Source organism: Montipora foliosa, chromosome 8, assembly GCF_036669935.1.
Source record: "Montipora foliosa isolate CH-2021 chromosome 8, ASM3666993v2, whole genome shotgun sequence".
NCBI lineage: Eukaryota > Metazoa > Cnidaria > Anthozoa > Scleractinia > Acroporidae > Montipora > Montipora foliosa.
Window position 1 is genome coordinate 36,516,136 of NC_090876.1, and position 16,144 is coordinate 36,532,279.

The 16,144-nt window shown below is 38.3% G+C and overlaps 1 protein-coding gene across 9 annotated transcripts in view; it reads left to right on the forward strand.

The window, feature by feature from the left end:
• The window catches only part of LOC137968962 (RNA-binding motif, single-stranded-interacting protein 2-like), a 70,270-nt gene that overhangs the window by 31,660 nt on the left and 22,466 nt on the right, over positions 1-16,144 (forward strand). For all 9 annotated transcript variants that reach the window (XM_068815447.1, XM_068815448.1, XM_068815451.1 and 6 more), the window contains 6 exons: positions 2,425-2,487; positions 2,983-3,132; positions 7,266-7,429; positions 11,425-11,483; positions 12,017-12,108; positions 12,960-13,022. In XM_068815447.1, coding sequence (XP_068671548.1) covers positions 2,425-2,487; positions 2,983-3,132; positions 7,266-7,429; positions 11,425-11,483; positions 12,017-12,108; positions 12,960-13,022 — 591 coding nt within the window. The remainder of the gene's footprint in view (positions 1-2,424; positions 2,488-2,982; positions 3,133-7,265; positions 7,430-11,424; positions 11,484-12,016; positions 12,109-12,959; positions 13,023-16,144) is intronic.

The window sequence follows — 16,144 nt, forward strand, 5'->3', positions numbered from 1 at the left end:
TCTTTTATCTTTACCGCCAGCTTTTGTTGGAGGGGCAGATGTGTGAAGTTTGTCTTTCAGGGATTTGAAAGAAATCCATGTTATGCCGTGACTTGGAAAAAAAACTGCCATCCAATAAGTTGCAAATGCATCAGCATTATACGAAACGACTAATTGACTGCAAATTGCGTTCAAACCGAACATCTTGTACATCGTGTTTTGTAAACAAACCATCGCTGGCTTGGTTTGGTCACGAAAATCCTTCCTCACGTTAAAATCTCGCCAAAGCACGGGAATCTCTTTTAGAGTGATTGACGCAAAACGCATACGAGGTTGTCGCTTAGAATTAGCTAGAGAGAACTTGGAAAGATGTTTTTTCTAGCAGTTGAAACCAGTTTCTAACCGAAATAACTTCAGTATCTCTGAACAAAGGAATGCTAATAAGTGATCTTAGAGTGCTATTCTTAGCTGTACATCCAGATTTCTTTCCAGTTAATGCCTGATCATTAAAACGAAAACTACCCACATTAATATGTTTCTCTTCAGATAGATGTGAAAGTGGTTTTCCCACATCGTTGATCTAATATTAGCAGTTTCTCGAGAGGTTGACTCGCACATTTGCTTTGGAGAAACTTCTCCATATACAACCAAAAATGAGCCCGAAACCAACGAAGAGACACTTTATTTGCGAGTGTTATCTACGATGCCAGTCGCATTTGTCAGTTTCAGTATTGCTGCATTTTTTGGTGCGCAAAACTCGCGGGAAAAACATTAGGTCGCAAATCTAGATGTCCGTGATAATTTAATTTAGCCGTGGCAATAACAGTCCTAGGACGAGAGTTTCGGTATAAAATGACATTTTTTGTAGGAAATTGCTCCCTGATGTATTTGGCAATGTTTCGTTTCGGTTTTACCACGGTTTTTACCAATAAATCGGAAGACTTGGAAGCAAAGAAAGTGGAATTCGCAGTAATAAGTCATGTCAATAAATATCAGATATCAAGTTTTAACCTTTTGGTGAAAATATATAATTCACCGATTCAGGCGAAAACCCTTGAACAATAATGTGCCCTTGTGTTTTTTTTTGTCCATAATCCCCTTTTACCTTCTGTTCCCGAAAAGTAATGCACAACCTTTGAAGAGGCTTCTTGAACAAGTTTTTATTCATTAGTCAATGGCTATCACAATACATAAACCGAAATGAATCAAAGCATTGTCAGGCTCCAAGAAGCATGAAACTCAGAGTAGCAAATTTACTTATGTATCTATATATATATACATATACATATATATCTTTATATATAAATATATAAATATGTAGATAATTTTTTTTTTTTTTTTTTGCGGGGAAGGGATTCTCAAAGAGTGCTTAACTCTTCAAAGAGCGACTTAGCGAGTTCGTACCCCCACAGTAAGAGAGCTGTAATATAATGTATTGCATTTATAAACACCAAAGAAACCAATACTTTTGAATATACTGCCATCATTGAAATATACTGTTCATTTAATGAAGTTGCCTGACGTGTATGGTCATTCGTTGATCATAGGAAAACAGAGCAGTAGCAATAAAAGGATGAATCACTCCTTAAGTCCTCAACTGATTTAAGAGAATAGTATGAGAGTTGAGCGCTCCCTGAGAGTCTGTTGGTTGCAATAAAACAAAGAAAGTTATTGTTCTCTGACACTGCAATTGACTATTTCTTAATTGGAAATTACATTATTTTAAACAGCAAACTTCCTTTATGAGGTGGGTGGTATCCAGCAGAGACTTAGCCTCCTATACATGAACCTTAAATGAATTACCTTTTGCTATAGTAATTTCATGTAAAATGATTGTCTGTCAAGATAGTTGCTAGAGATGTTTTGCTTTTTTGAAGAAGCATTCATTTCAAAATGCATCCAAATAATCACATTAATTTTGCTTCACCTATGTCACAGTTATGTTATTTGCATTGCATGAGCATTCTTTTTTATGTGTTCCATTGACCATTGTAATTCTTCAGGATACGATAATGGTTGCTTCTAGTTTTGAAGCACCAGTAGCACCTCTTGTTTTGCTTCACATAGTTGTAATGAATCAACATTGAACATTTTTTTTACTGTTACATGTTATCAATGCAAGGTAATACTGACTCTTAATCTTGTGTATTACATAAAGCTATTACCACCAAACAGTTCTAGTTATTTATTTTCTTCAAATTTGTAATATGATAGTTCTCTCTGTTGATGATAAATCATGCGAGTATAGAATTTTGTTATTTCCAGTTGCTCAGCTTTCTCAAGATTCTGATCTCATTAAACAGAAAAAAAAATTTGCTTGAAAATATAAAATCTTCTTTGAAGTTTTAGGTGAAAGGTTCTGGAAAGTGTAGTTCCCAAACACAATTCTAGTGTCAATGTATTTTACCTTGAATACTATTGTGCTCTCTTTACTTTCCTAATCAGGTTTCAATGAGGCAACAACTGCAGGGCAGCAGAAAGAAGCAGCCTGCAAACCTGACAAAAACAGTAAGTTTGTTGTATCATTGTCACATTCCATAGGCTCTTTAGTCTTCAGAAAGTATCCCTTCCTATACTATACTATACTATACTATACTATACTATACTATACTATACTGTACCTTTCAAATTTCAGTGTGGAGGGGTTGGGTGGGGAGAGGGTTGAAGCATGTACAGATCCAGTGCAGCTTTTGGTGCAATATGGAAGCACGTATCCGAAACAACACGATGTTGGGATGACTGAAAATAAGCAGGCTTGGACCAGACTTACACCCATAGTCTTGTAATAAATGCAGTTATTAATAATATTATTAATAATTGCAATAATTTCTTGCTCAGCACTCTGCTTTACCACTGAGCCATAAAGCTATCCTATAGGTATGTTTAGAACTTTAATCTTGCAGGAAGAGGTTTCATTTAATTGCACTGTGTAAGGCATCACATTAAATCTATTTAATAGTTAATTGTGATTTAATTCCTGCTTGCTGTTGAATGACATTTTAGCAACAGCAGCAGCAAAAGCCATACAACAGTGGACGCAATATAAGAGCAAACCCAGCAGGAGCATGGCAAGCATACCAGTCATGGCCAGTGGGATTTACTTCTCCACGCTTTACACCAGCAGCTCCAATTTATGGCTATGCACACCCAGGGGTAAGGAAAATGGTGGGATAGAATTAAAATTCGGAACTTAAAAGTACCACACTAGAGTGAAATAATAACTTATTGTTCTTGAAGGGGTAGATAACAGAATAGCTGTATTATTGAAAGCAGCCTGTTAACGAGCAGCACCATGTCAGATTGCTGTCTATTGAAAACCCAAAAGTCTATGGCACAACTCACAGATGTCGAAAATCTTTTTCCAACAAACTGCATGCATGCACTTGAAGTAGTCACTTAAAGATAAAGGAACACCTTGTTTTACTGCTAATGACAAGGTTGAGCAGAGAAAATTGTTGCACACCATGCAAACACATCCAATTTGGTGGCAAAACAACTATCAGAGCCACGTTATTAACTGTCAGTTGCCTGTTTGTATGCAGGATTCACAGTCTTGAAACTCTACTTGAAGTTGTTTCTTTCGTGTCATTGGTTAATTTGCATTCATTATTAAATTTTCTGAACTTTCAGTCTCTTTTTTAAAGACCTTAAATAAGCTTAAAAAACAAAAATATTTATACAGTTTCCAAGTGGATCACCTTTGGCTCACCCTTTTCATATCTTTGTCCCTATTGTTTGCATTGTTTGAATGTCTGTGGTCTTTGCTCGGAGTAACAAACAGGAAATTGAGGTTATGGGTTCAAAAAAGCCCTGCAGTTGCTTGTTTATTGACTCTGCAGTGTCATCTATGAAAACTTAATGCCTTCCACAGGTTTCTGAACCTTGGATTTAAGAATTTATCTTGGAACAAATATGTACATGGACTTTATAATGTCTGACTCCCACAATTAAGGACTTTTTATAAAGAAAGCCTCTTTGAAGCCTTATACTTCAGCTTGACACAGGAATATAAATAATTTATTGTTGGCATTTGCTGAGGTCAAATTGAGCAATGGTTTTTATCTGATGACAATAACTCTTTGGCACCTGAGACAGTGCCCATTGTTACTGTAGTTATAATTGAAAGCAATGCAGGCATATAGTTGAGCAGCGGAAATTGTTGCATGCACACCATGCAACCACATCCAATTTGGGTGGTAAAACAACTTTCAGAGCATAATTTGTTATAAACTGTCACTTGCCAGTTTGTATGCTGGATTCACAATCTTGAAACTCTACCTGAAGTTGTTTCTTTCATGTCATTGGTTAATTTGCACGTGGGCCCATTTCCATTAGTAGGGCTAACGCTCACATGGTTCATGTGGGGTTGAAAACCAGCACTTCACATTACACTCTAATCGGTTCAGGCATATAGTCTGTCTGGGAGGCTATAGTGCTGTATCACATAAAATCATGTAACACCTTTTAATGGTGGGGACATGTTTTTGACTGATTAACCCATTGACTGCTGAGGCACCCAAGGATGTCCCCAGTCGACAGTAAAATCTGGCATTACACAGAGTAAAATCATCTGTTGTTAGACAGAGTAAAATCTGTCAAGCCTTACTCCCAGGAGTCAATGCGTGAATTAACAAAATGCAGCACTTTCTGTTGTACTTTCTTCTTTTAAGGACGGTGTCTACTATTGTTATTGCGCATACGTTCTGCGCATATCCAGATACTCGGATTTCCTATCGCCGATGCTTACTAATACAGGGATATTTTTGCACGGTTTAAAACTATTTGGTGAAAGTAGATCTTAGTAAGTACTCTTGGTATCCAAAAAGAAATTGAGGGTAACCATGCATTTTTGAGAGATAATTAAGCTTCAATTTGAGAAAGAACGTCATACATTGCTTTGTATTTTAAAGCTTTTTACAAATATTATTCACGAATTATCTTTGAAAAATGTGTGGTTACCCCCAATTTTCTTTTTGGATTTCAATAACACTTGTTAAGATCTACATTTCCTGCATAATCACACACCGGGGCAAAAATATCTTTAATTATTAGGCACCGTCCTTAAAGCAAATTAGTTTCCACCTTCCTGCAACCCACTTTCCATTTTGGTGCAGAGGATACAAAACTTAACAGATGTTCATGCAACTTTCCCTTCCCTTTCTCAGTCTTTCAAATCTACAGAATTTACTGTATAATTTACTAAGTACATGCTTGTATCCTCAAACTATTGTTTTCTTTCTTTTCTCTAGTGGGGTGCAGATGTGGGGTTGACGTTTTGTACCATCCCTGCTCAAGACCTATTTAAAATCTCTGTTAAGTTACCGCATGCATACTTGAACATCTCCCTTCCCCTCGGCCGCATTTCTACCATTTATGTAAACTAGTTTTATACTAAATGCATACTTAAAAATATTGAAGATCCGTTACCAGGATTCATGCTAAGAAAGAAGTAAAATCGTTCTCTGGTAAAAGGTTTTGAAAAAACTATGAGCTTTCGACAGACTGAACTGCTGCCTTCAACGGATAAAAATGTGTGAAGCCTAAAAGTGAAAGAAATTTAAATATAACAAAAAATTCGCATAAATTAAAGGATAAAAGCATGTAGTAGAAAGAATGTTAAAAATGCTAAGAAAATTAGTGTTTCTTTAAGAGAATGTGATATTGTCTTGTCCATCTACGAACAAAGAGAATGTGATATTGTTTTGTCCATCTACAAACAAATCCACGGTTGTGCTATGGGTAGCCCCGTCAGCCCTGTAGTAGCCAACCTATGCATGGAAGAAATCGAAAAAACAGCAATCAACACGACTACTGTCTCGCCGAAATTTTGGAAGCGGTATGTAGACGACAGTTTCTGCATTATTAAGAGTGACGCTGTTGCCTCCTTCCACGATTCATTGAACTCAATCGATCAGCATATTTCTTTCACCATCAAACACAAGTCCAACAGCCAACTACCCTTTCTTGACACCCTCATTTCGCACGATGATGGAAAACTTTTGGTCGACATCTACCGCAAACCCACGCATACGGATAGATATCTTGACTTCCATTCACACCATGACAGGAAACATAAAATCAGCACTGTTGAGACACTCCTGCATCGAGCTTTGAATCTCCCCAACACACAAGTTGGAAAGACCCGTGAAACTGCTCGTGTTTGCGCCGCTTTAAACTCCAACGGCTATCCCAAAAAAATCGCTGCTGATGTTATAAGAAAGAAAACGAGGCCTCCACCACCTACACCTACTCCAGAAGAGTTGGTCGGTATGTTCTTTAAATGGGCTGAGCCAACAAACCGACGCAACTTTGCAGTCCTTCCCTACATCAAAGGCATCACGGAACCTCTCACAAGAATCCTCAAGGAACACGACATCCAAGTCACTAGCAGACCATTTAAAACTTTACAGCAGCATTTCCCTATCCCTAAGTTTCGACCTGCCGAAGACGACCAGTGCAATGTCATCTATAAAATTCCATGCGCATCTTGCCCGTGGAGCTACATTGGCGAAACTAAAAGATCTTTTACTACTAGGAGAAAGGAACATATGAGGAACTTAAAGCATTGTACTAAAGGCTCAAATGTCGCGAAACACGCGTGGACTTTTAATCATGATATTGACTTTAACAATTCTAAAATCATTGACAAAGCGAACAACCGGAGTAGAAAGACACTGGAGTCATGGCACATGGCAAAAACTGTTGTTGCAGACAATAATTCGTGCCCGCTCCCAAGACAATATCACATTCTCTTAAAGAAACACTAATTTTCTTAGCATTTTTAACATTCTTTCTACTACATGCTTTTATCCTTTAATTTATGCGAATTTTTCGTTATATTTAAATTTCTTTCACTTTTAGGCTTCACACATTTTTATCCGTTGAAGGCAGCAGTTCAGTCTGTCGAAAGCTCATAGTTTTTTCAAAACCTTTTACCGGAGAATGATTTTACTTCTTTCTTAAATGCATACTATTATACATTGTACGTATAATGGTATGTGAAACAAATGTAAGTAAAACAAGTGTATGTTATGGTTTCATTCGCCTATTTCAATATACAATGGTATGATAAGTTAAACCTGCTAAATTTGTGATGCATGGTATTTGTTTCGAGAGCAACTGTAAATGTGAGCAAAAAGCATTCTGCAGTGAACTCATACATGTATGCTCAGTTGGAAGGGATTAACTAGCATTCAATAATTATTAGCTGCAATAATGTACATGCAAGGACCATTTATGTCTAGTGCTTAATTAGACTAATATTGTTGTATCAATGATCTTTGCAGGCATATAGCATACCAAGTAGTCCACCTCCAAGTTCATCCCAAAGACGTTTGTCAGCAAGTGACAGTCAGGATGAACCTGATGAGAAACTAAGCAAAACCAACCTTTACATTAGAGGTCTTTCACCAGGGACAACAGATGAAGATTTAAATAATTTATGTAGCAGGTAAGGGAACTATTCTTTGTCTGCATTTTATACCTCGACTGAATCAACACAAAGTAGTTTCCACTTAATATAATTAACCTATCAATGTTAAGCCTCAGGGGGGAGGGTGGCCAGGCATAGGTGGGGGATTTGGCATAAGAAGTTTGTCCGTAGTAGGCGCTTTTCATCATTTCATTGAGTCCCATGGGTTGAGAAATTTAACCTCAACCCGTTAGTAGCCTGAGGTCAACTGATGCCATCTTGGGAAATTTGGCACAGAGAACTAATAGGGGCAGAAGGCATGGAGACATCTGCAAGCAAGGTAAGAAACTTCGGAAACCACAACCACCATCTGTGGTTACCTGAGGTGGTTATTAGACAAGTTGCACGAAGTATTTTTTCACCCTTTTGAGGAAGTAAAATTTTGGTCACCATCTGCACCAAACCCATGAAAAGAAAAGGATAAAGGGGGCTCAGAAAGGTGCCTAAACATTGGACGGGAAAAAGTCCAAGGTCAGGCAAGAGGAAGAAGCTCAAGAAAGGGAACAAAGGAAACCAACAAAGAAAAGTGCAAACCTCAAGTAATGTAGGGGATGAGAGCAACAATGATGAAATGTTCTTTGTGTGGTATGTGGCCTGCATGATCCTCATCACAGTGTGAGGGATGGTGAAGTGGTTTCTTGGTTATAGTGTGATGGGTGTCTGTATTGGTGCCGCATAAGCTTTGCAGAATTGGAAGACAACAAGATTGCTGGCTGTATCTCAAATGTTCAGAAATTGGGTAGTGAATAGCATTGTGCACTATTACTAACATAATTAGATTACATTAGCATAGACTCGAACATAACTCAGAAAGGAATTACAGTCTGGTCAAAGGCTTTGCATTGCTTGACTTTCAGGAAATAACCTAGGGCTCAGCTGTCCCCTAACTTTCCAGATTTGGTCGCCAGCTCAAGTACTTTAGTTGCCAAAAAATTGCGGGCCTCCAGACCTTCATACATTTCAACATAAGGTAAAATGCAAGCGAGGCCAAGCCGAAAATAAGAGTGCATAAAGCGACCTTGACAGCCAGCGATGGATTATTTGCCTTGAAAATAAATTGGACAAAAAGCTAATGCACATTAATCATAACATTGCTAACAAATTCGATTGTGACCAAGTCGACTGTTCCAGACATCGTACTATGACATGCGCATTTATGTACTGTTGATCCTAATTCTTTTAATTCGCACACCCTTCTCTCAACATGCAAACAGACTCGATTGGCACAAAGGTATTCACTTGAAAAACTTGAGAGCCTTTGCTCTCATGCTAATTCTAGAGAACACTAAATCTCTGCATTAATTTATTCAATGTACCTTGAGAATGGTGTCACAGTGACACCAAAACCTCGGCCTTAAGTTTTGTATTTGCTTGTTTATGCATTTAAATAATTTGCAACATTTGTGACAGTACGTGGTACATTTTTTAAATTTTAATATGGCGATTCATCATGAACAACAATTTCATTATTTTCTTTCACATTATTTCTGAGAATTACAGTTGTCAGTGGAAAGAGAGCTACTGTACATATGTAATCTGGAAACCAATTCTTATACCTAGCAAACACTAGGCATACTGGTGTACATTGTACATGCAAGTACACGGTCATTGCATTTAGCTTGTTTACGTATTTTAAAGTTTAAAGGCTTTTCCTGTATTAAAAGTCTATTATGTACACTTTCCTAGTAAAATTGAGAGTTTTTAGAAAAATCTTGGATGTCATTTCTGAAATGAAGCTAATGAAAGATGTAGATTTCAGTTTGCATTTCCTTAAAGGATACGGAAACACCGTAAGTGTTGCAATTGAATGAATCCAGTTGCATTGACGACCTCAGGGGTCGACACATCGAGCATTGCTTTGTGCATTTTTCTTAGTGCGTACCAGTACAGTACAGATAATTGTGTCATGCAAATATGTCATGTTCAGGTTTTGTTCATATGTGACATACCAATAATAGTATACTAGTTAAAAGCAGAAAGGTTTTAGGAACTGAAAGTAATGTTATGAGTTGAAGTCAGCCTCATTGTGGGCTTGCTGATGCAAGTCATTAGTTACTCAAAGAAACAAGTTATCTAGTCAGCCTCATTGTGGGCCTGGTGATGCAAGTCATTAGACTAAGGGCACGTTTGATTGATCCTATTCCGGAATAAGAATACTTGGAGTGGTGACTTAAAACAGTATGTCTGGCATTTTGAAGCAACAAGGATAATGAAGATAATTATGTTTAAAATAGCAATTAACAGGTGTTTGACAATTTTATAATTTGTGAATCTCCATAAGAATGAAGGATTCCTAACTTCTAAATTCCATGTATTCCTATTCGGGAATACAGTCCTTCGAACACACCCTAAGTTACGCAAAGAAACAAGTTATCTAGTTTCATGAGAAGAACTGTACCAGAATTTCCCTGTTTCACTGTCTTGTTCAGTAGTACATTGTGGACAATTTTCTATTCAAAAGAAGCTACATATTGGAGAAAGGGGGATTGGGAATTATTTTGCACTCTTTGACCAAAGATAACATCCCTGGGGTTGGGTATTTAAACAGAGAAAATGATGCAAGGTCAAATCCCCCACCTATGACGGGCCTTCCCCACACACGCAGCTTAACATTGATGGGAGCATAATACATGTAATAGGACAATTACTTGACTTTTGGAGGGAATATTGTTTATTTGTGGCCCGAGTCGCATCATTTGCACCTGAGCAGAGCAAGGGTGCAAATGATGCTATGAGGGAGAGGATCTCATTGGCCAAACAAAATTGTTTGGCATATCTACAGTCAATCAGAATGAGGATGGCAAATGCATTTTCAGCCTGGTCATTTCCCGTTCCCCCGCAAAAAAGGTGCGTTTTGCAGAGGGCAGTTTGTCTCATGATGGAGAATTTTAGCCCTGCCCAATTGCTGCAGTAGACCATACATGACATGCGGAGTGATACAGACAAAATAAGTATGATCTCACAGGTGCTATTGATGCGACGAAGCTCCTGAAGCCCAAAGTATGCATGGTGGTTGTCACAAGTCATTCAGAAGACGGTAGTGTATACATTACACTAGATTTCTTTTGATCTGGGGTCATTTTGATGTACATAATAATTTTGCGCCATAATTTCACTCTATATTTTTGCAACTAAGAATCCTACATGTAAGTGGGTCCAATTTCATGTGTCAGTCGGTCATGTTACGGTAAATGCAAATCGTGCAGATTGCAGATGGAGTACTTTAATACTTCTCTTTTTCAAACAAGAATTCTTCTAAGGTGACATTGCAAAATTGGCACATTTTGCCGAAAGCTTTGTTGAATCTTTCTCTGAGACTCTGATATTTGTCGTTTCAATTGTTTTTATACTGCACATACTCCCACATTGTCGATGTACTCATAAAGTCTAGTAAACACTAGTGTTGGCCCATTCCTTGTTTGTGTCACCTCCACATGACGCTTCCGGCACACCATGTGATACTCAAGATGTACGATCTCCAAGACTAATGCGCTTTCTCAGGACAGAAAATTCGTACTCCAATTCAAAGGTATGAAGAATTCTCTACTTTAGGTAATTACAAAAAGAAACATCGCATTATTTGGGTTTAGTTTTACAAATTAATAGAGGGACATCACATGGCGATGTAGAGCACCTTTTTCTCATGCTTTCTGGTTACCAAATGAAAAAGTACTCAATCAGCATAATCTGCACAATCTGCGTTTTCACGTGACTGTGCGTCAGTAGTGGGACTGCAGAGGGAAGCAGAAAAATATTACACAGGAGCTTCTCACTGACATCGAGATGTCCAACAGATATTAAACAAGAAAGCCTATAATTAAATATCATTTTTCTCAAGTACTCTTATTTTATGCTGTATAGTGACTCTGTAAGTGTATCGCTGTAAAATAAACAGAAATCTTAGCAGTGGAGAATATTATACGTTGTTTCAATATCGAAATCATGTTTAAAATATTGTTTGTTCTTATCTTCAGATATGGAAATATTATTTCAACTAAAGCAATTCTAGATAAGAACACTAATAAATGTAAAGGTGAGCATTTCTCTTTTCAATTCAATGTTGATATTTCCATTGACCATTGTTGTATTTATAATACATGTACATGTTACATAAAAATGCATCCTAAATGCTTGTATTGCCTTAATTTACCTCTCACTGTTTTCAAAGCTCAAGAACGTCAAAGCCAAAGGGTTACATTTAATCATAAGCACATGTTTTTATAAACACAAGTTTTAACCCTGCATGGGTATCCTCTATTATTATCATATGGTTGTACAATTATATTTGTTTCTACAAAATGATTATTTGAAATGTATTACTCTTAAACAGTTCGGATGGAAACTAAATTGTGTAGTTTTCTGATCCAGATTAGAGAACATTCATTCAAGTAACTACAATCATTATGGGTTACAATGTTTGAATTTGATCATCCTCAACTTGTACTACATGTAGGTTTACTGTTAGACTTTTAGTGTTGTGTAAAATGTAAAATTTTCTTAGTGTTACTCTTGTGAAACATTCCCAAATTCCTGGAGATATTAATCTATTTGTGAAATTTATTACAGGATATGGGTTTGTGGATTTTGAGTCACCGACTGTTGCACAAAAGGCAGTCACAGCTTTGAAAAACAAGGGAATACAAGCCCAGATGGCAAAGGTACATGCCATAGTTCCATGCTTACCTGTTCTTTTTCTATGTCACATACTCAGTAATTTATCCCAAAGAAAAATTAGTGGATCTGTCTTTATTATAAGCATACAACCAGTCTCATGAGCAAGAGTGCAAAAGAGACGCCTGAGGTGGCTACTAGGGCGTGTCCACTGTATGGATTCTACCCGTATTCCAAAGCACCTTCTCTACGGAGAACTAGCCAATGCCCCTCACCCTTGAGATTGTCCTCACTTGCAATACAAAGATGTCTGTAAGTAGACTGCGAGCAGTCCCTTCATAAATCAGTTGAGCGGCCTGCTTTTCTTCCAAGCCTCCCTCGGTCATTTTATGTGTTTGCACGACAAAACCCGACCGCCTCAGAAAAGCGGGCTGCTCGACTGATTTATGAAGGAACTGCTTGCAGTCTAGTCTGTAAGGGCAGCATGAGTCATGCAGGGATAAACCCCACCTTATAGGAGTCACTTGCCACGGACCACTCCAAATGGAGTGCCACCATCCTACACAGCGCAAAGCAGTATGAGGAAGACCTCATTGCAACTTGGGAAGAAAAGCGACGTTGTCGCAAACAAGCTCCAACCACCCCAACTGACAGAAGCTCTTTTCCCTGCAGCTTCTGCGGTCGCCCATTTCGTTCTAGGATTGGGCAATACAGCCATGAGAATAGCTGCAGGAACAGTCTTTGACTTTTCATCATATACATCACTCTGCAAGACCATCCTTTTTGACACAAAAGGCCATTCATAACTGCTCACTTTTCTAGTCTAATGGAGATTTACCAGTACTTGTTTAAGATATTGTACAGATCTGTCAATGAATGTTATTTTTTCCCTTTCCAGCAACAAGAGCAAGATCCTACAAATCTATATTTCCTTTATCTTCCAAGAAATTTTGATGAAGCAGTAAGTGTTTAATTAATTAATGGATAGCAATAAAAATATAATATGACGTAAAAGCTAATCTCAATTATCATTATCATTATTGTTATTATCAAGTGAGAAATCACACCCATCAACTTAAAGGCCAGTAAAAGGACTTTTTTTAATTCAACTGTGGCACCAGACTTGTCTTGAATTTGTTCTCAAACAACTTATTACAGCCGTTGGAGTTCTTCCTAAATCTCATGGTCCACTTAGCTCAAACCAGCACAATGACATGGTCCCAGCCAGTTAAGGCAAAGTTAATTGCATTGCCAGCGAGAAGCAAGTCAGAATGGGGTTTTTATCTTTCCCGTTTGGATGCTTTTGTTGCATTTAGTGTCAGTCAATTAAGGCAAACTCCATCAAGCTGCACCTAGACTAGGATATAGGCTTATTATTTATTATTATTATTATTATTATTATTATTATTATTATTATTATTATTACTATAACAAGTCCGGGTCTGGTGTGGATGATGTTATTTACAGAGTTAGAGGCTGTGGGTACATGTAAAGGAGACAAATCTGTGACTGAGGTAGATTTTGAGGTTGCTGAAGGTGGAAGTGGGGAGAAGGAAAATATGGTGGTCGAGGGTATTAACAAAGAGATCAAAGTGGTTGTGGAGATTTTGGTTACTTTTCTGGGTGATGATGGTCTTAGAGTGGCGAGCAATCAGGAGGAGGTAAACTGTACTTCAGAAGATAAGAGCAATCTGGTAGTCAGGAGTGGGTTGAGGTTCTTGGTTTAGGGGCTCAGTATAGGAGGAAAGTGAACAGAGATGTGAAGGTTGTGCAAGGGCTGATGCATAATCTTGTGAAGGATGGGTTGTTTGTTGGTGTCAAAGATTAAGAAGCTTTTGTATACTGGGTTAGGGCTGATGAGGAAGAAGAAAGGTATTAAATAAGTTTGAGAAGAAACCCAGGTGGCAAGAAGGATTGAGAAGAGCATCATAAAAATTAATGGAGGCAGGATTTGGCAAGGGCTGAAAAGATGAGGAAGGGAACTGTGCTTGGGAGGAAGTATCAAGTTGTCAAGAGGGGTTGGTTGTGGTGAGTTGCTTATTGAAGAGGAAGATCCAGTAAGGAAGCACGAAAATTGGTACTTTGTAGACAACTGTATGGTTAGGCAGAACACACTGTTCAAGACTAACCAAAGTCAGTTGTACAAGGAGTTGGGGAGCAAGGCAAACTCAGAGCCAACCCAATCAGCAAATGCAAGTGAGGCAATGAGGTTCTCGAATGGTATTTGGTCAGTGGAGAAGAGGCATAATGAGGACGCTTGTTGGTTGGATGAGGCAAGGGACAGGATGGGTAATGTGGAGAAACAAGAGAAAATGAAGATCAATGTTGAGGATGTAGAAAATGGACTAAATGGCAAATTGGAAGGCCCCCGATGGTGTAGGGGGGTTTGGTTTGAGAGGTTTAAGTCGAGAGTTTAAGAGTTTGCAGGGTTGTTTGGACAGTGGGGAGGTAAGGGAGTTAATGATAAAGGGGAGAATGGTGTTTATATAGAAGGGTCATGCCAAGGGAACAGTGGCTGGCAACTACAGACAGATTGCATGTTTGCCATTGATGTGGAAGAGGTAGCAGGGTACAAAGGATTACCGTATTTATTCACTTATAAGGCGCACTCGGTTATAAGACGCACCCTAAACTTTCGAAGATGATTGTGACTAGTCAGTAAAATGAAAATTTCACCTAAATACCCTGTTATAAGGCGCACCCAGAATTACGGGAAATTTTGTTGACCACGTCGCTGTACTTACAACAATTTGCTTCCAAATGTTACTAATTACGGTGCTTCCATTTGCAAAACAAAAGCAAAAAAGTCACACATTACAAACAATAGCAAAAAAAGTCACTCATGGACAACAGCATAAAAGTCACACTTTTTAATTCGCTCAAGGCATCTTCTCAGGAAACAGCGTTTTAAGTTATGAATACTAATTGATCCGTTTTTACGTTTGTAAACAATACTCATCTGACGGATCTTTTATTCAGCAGTTGCAAGACTTATCTTAATCTTCGAGCATTCGTTCAGAGTACCGTAAACTTTCAGTAATTATGCCAAGCACTCGTCGTCATTCCTATGATCTAAACTTCAAGTTGAAGATCGTAGCAGAAGCCGTAGACAACAATCGTGAAATTGCTCGCGAATACGGCATATCTGAATCGATGGTCCGTAAATGGAGAAACCAGCAGCATGTCTTGTTCTCCGGCGAGTTAAAGATGACTGCCAAACGTGCCTCGATGGGAGTATGTAATAGCGGCCATGACAGTTTTTTCGAATGTTTACCCCATTTGTGGGAGCGAGGTTAGCAATTTGGTTCTGACGTCAATCATTTCAAGCACGTGCTTTTGATAACGAGATCGTTCAAGTCCTGTGGCATCAACAATGCTCTCGATGGAACTGAAGATTCGATGAAGATGATTTGGTTTGGGACGACGACGAAGAAGAAGAAGCAGAAGATGAAGAAGAGCCGATTGACAACGAGTTCGAGACAGACAGCCCAGCCGAGCTTTCACACAAACGGTTTTTTTCAGAGCCTTAGAACCAACAAATCAGATAAAGTCGATGATCAACGTTGTTTGTCTTTTGTTTATTCATTTACCGGTATTTATTTACATATTTATTTCAGTTTAGCATTAATTATTAATAAGGGAAATTTGGAAAAGTTATATTTCGTTGCGCGAAAATACTCGGTTATAAGACGCACCCCGAGTTTTAAGCAGATTTTCATCGAACAAGCATATTTTCTCGTGAAAAATGGTGCGCCTTATAAGTGAATAAATACGGTAGTTTTTGATAGACAAAGTGGTCTCAAGGGAAGCTTGAATGGAGAAAAGCTGTTTGGCAATGGAATGGATAGTTTTTCAAAAGGCCTATGATAATGGTGTCACATTCGTAGGTTGTCGAAATGCTGGAAACAGTGAAGGCAGCTGACAATGTGATGGGTTTGTTGGGTGAGTGATTGGAGAACTTTGTTGATGTCAAATAGGGAAGTGTTGGATGAAGTGGGGTATCAAACATTGTATATTCCAGGGGGGCTCCTTGTCTCCACTTTCGTTTGTTCTTGCGATGATCCCTCCCACCATTTTGCTGAT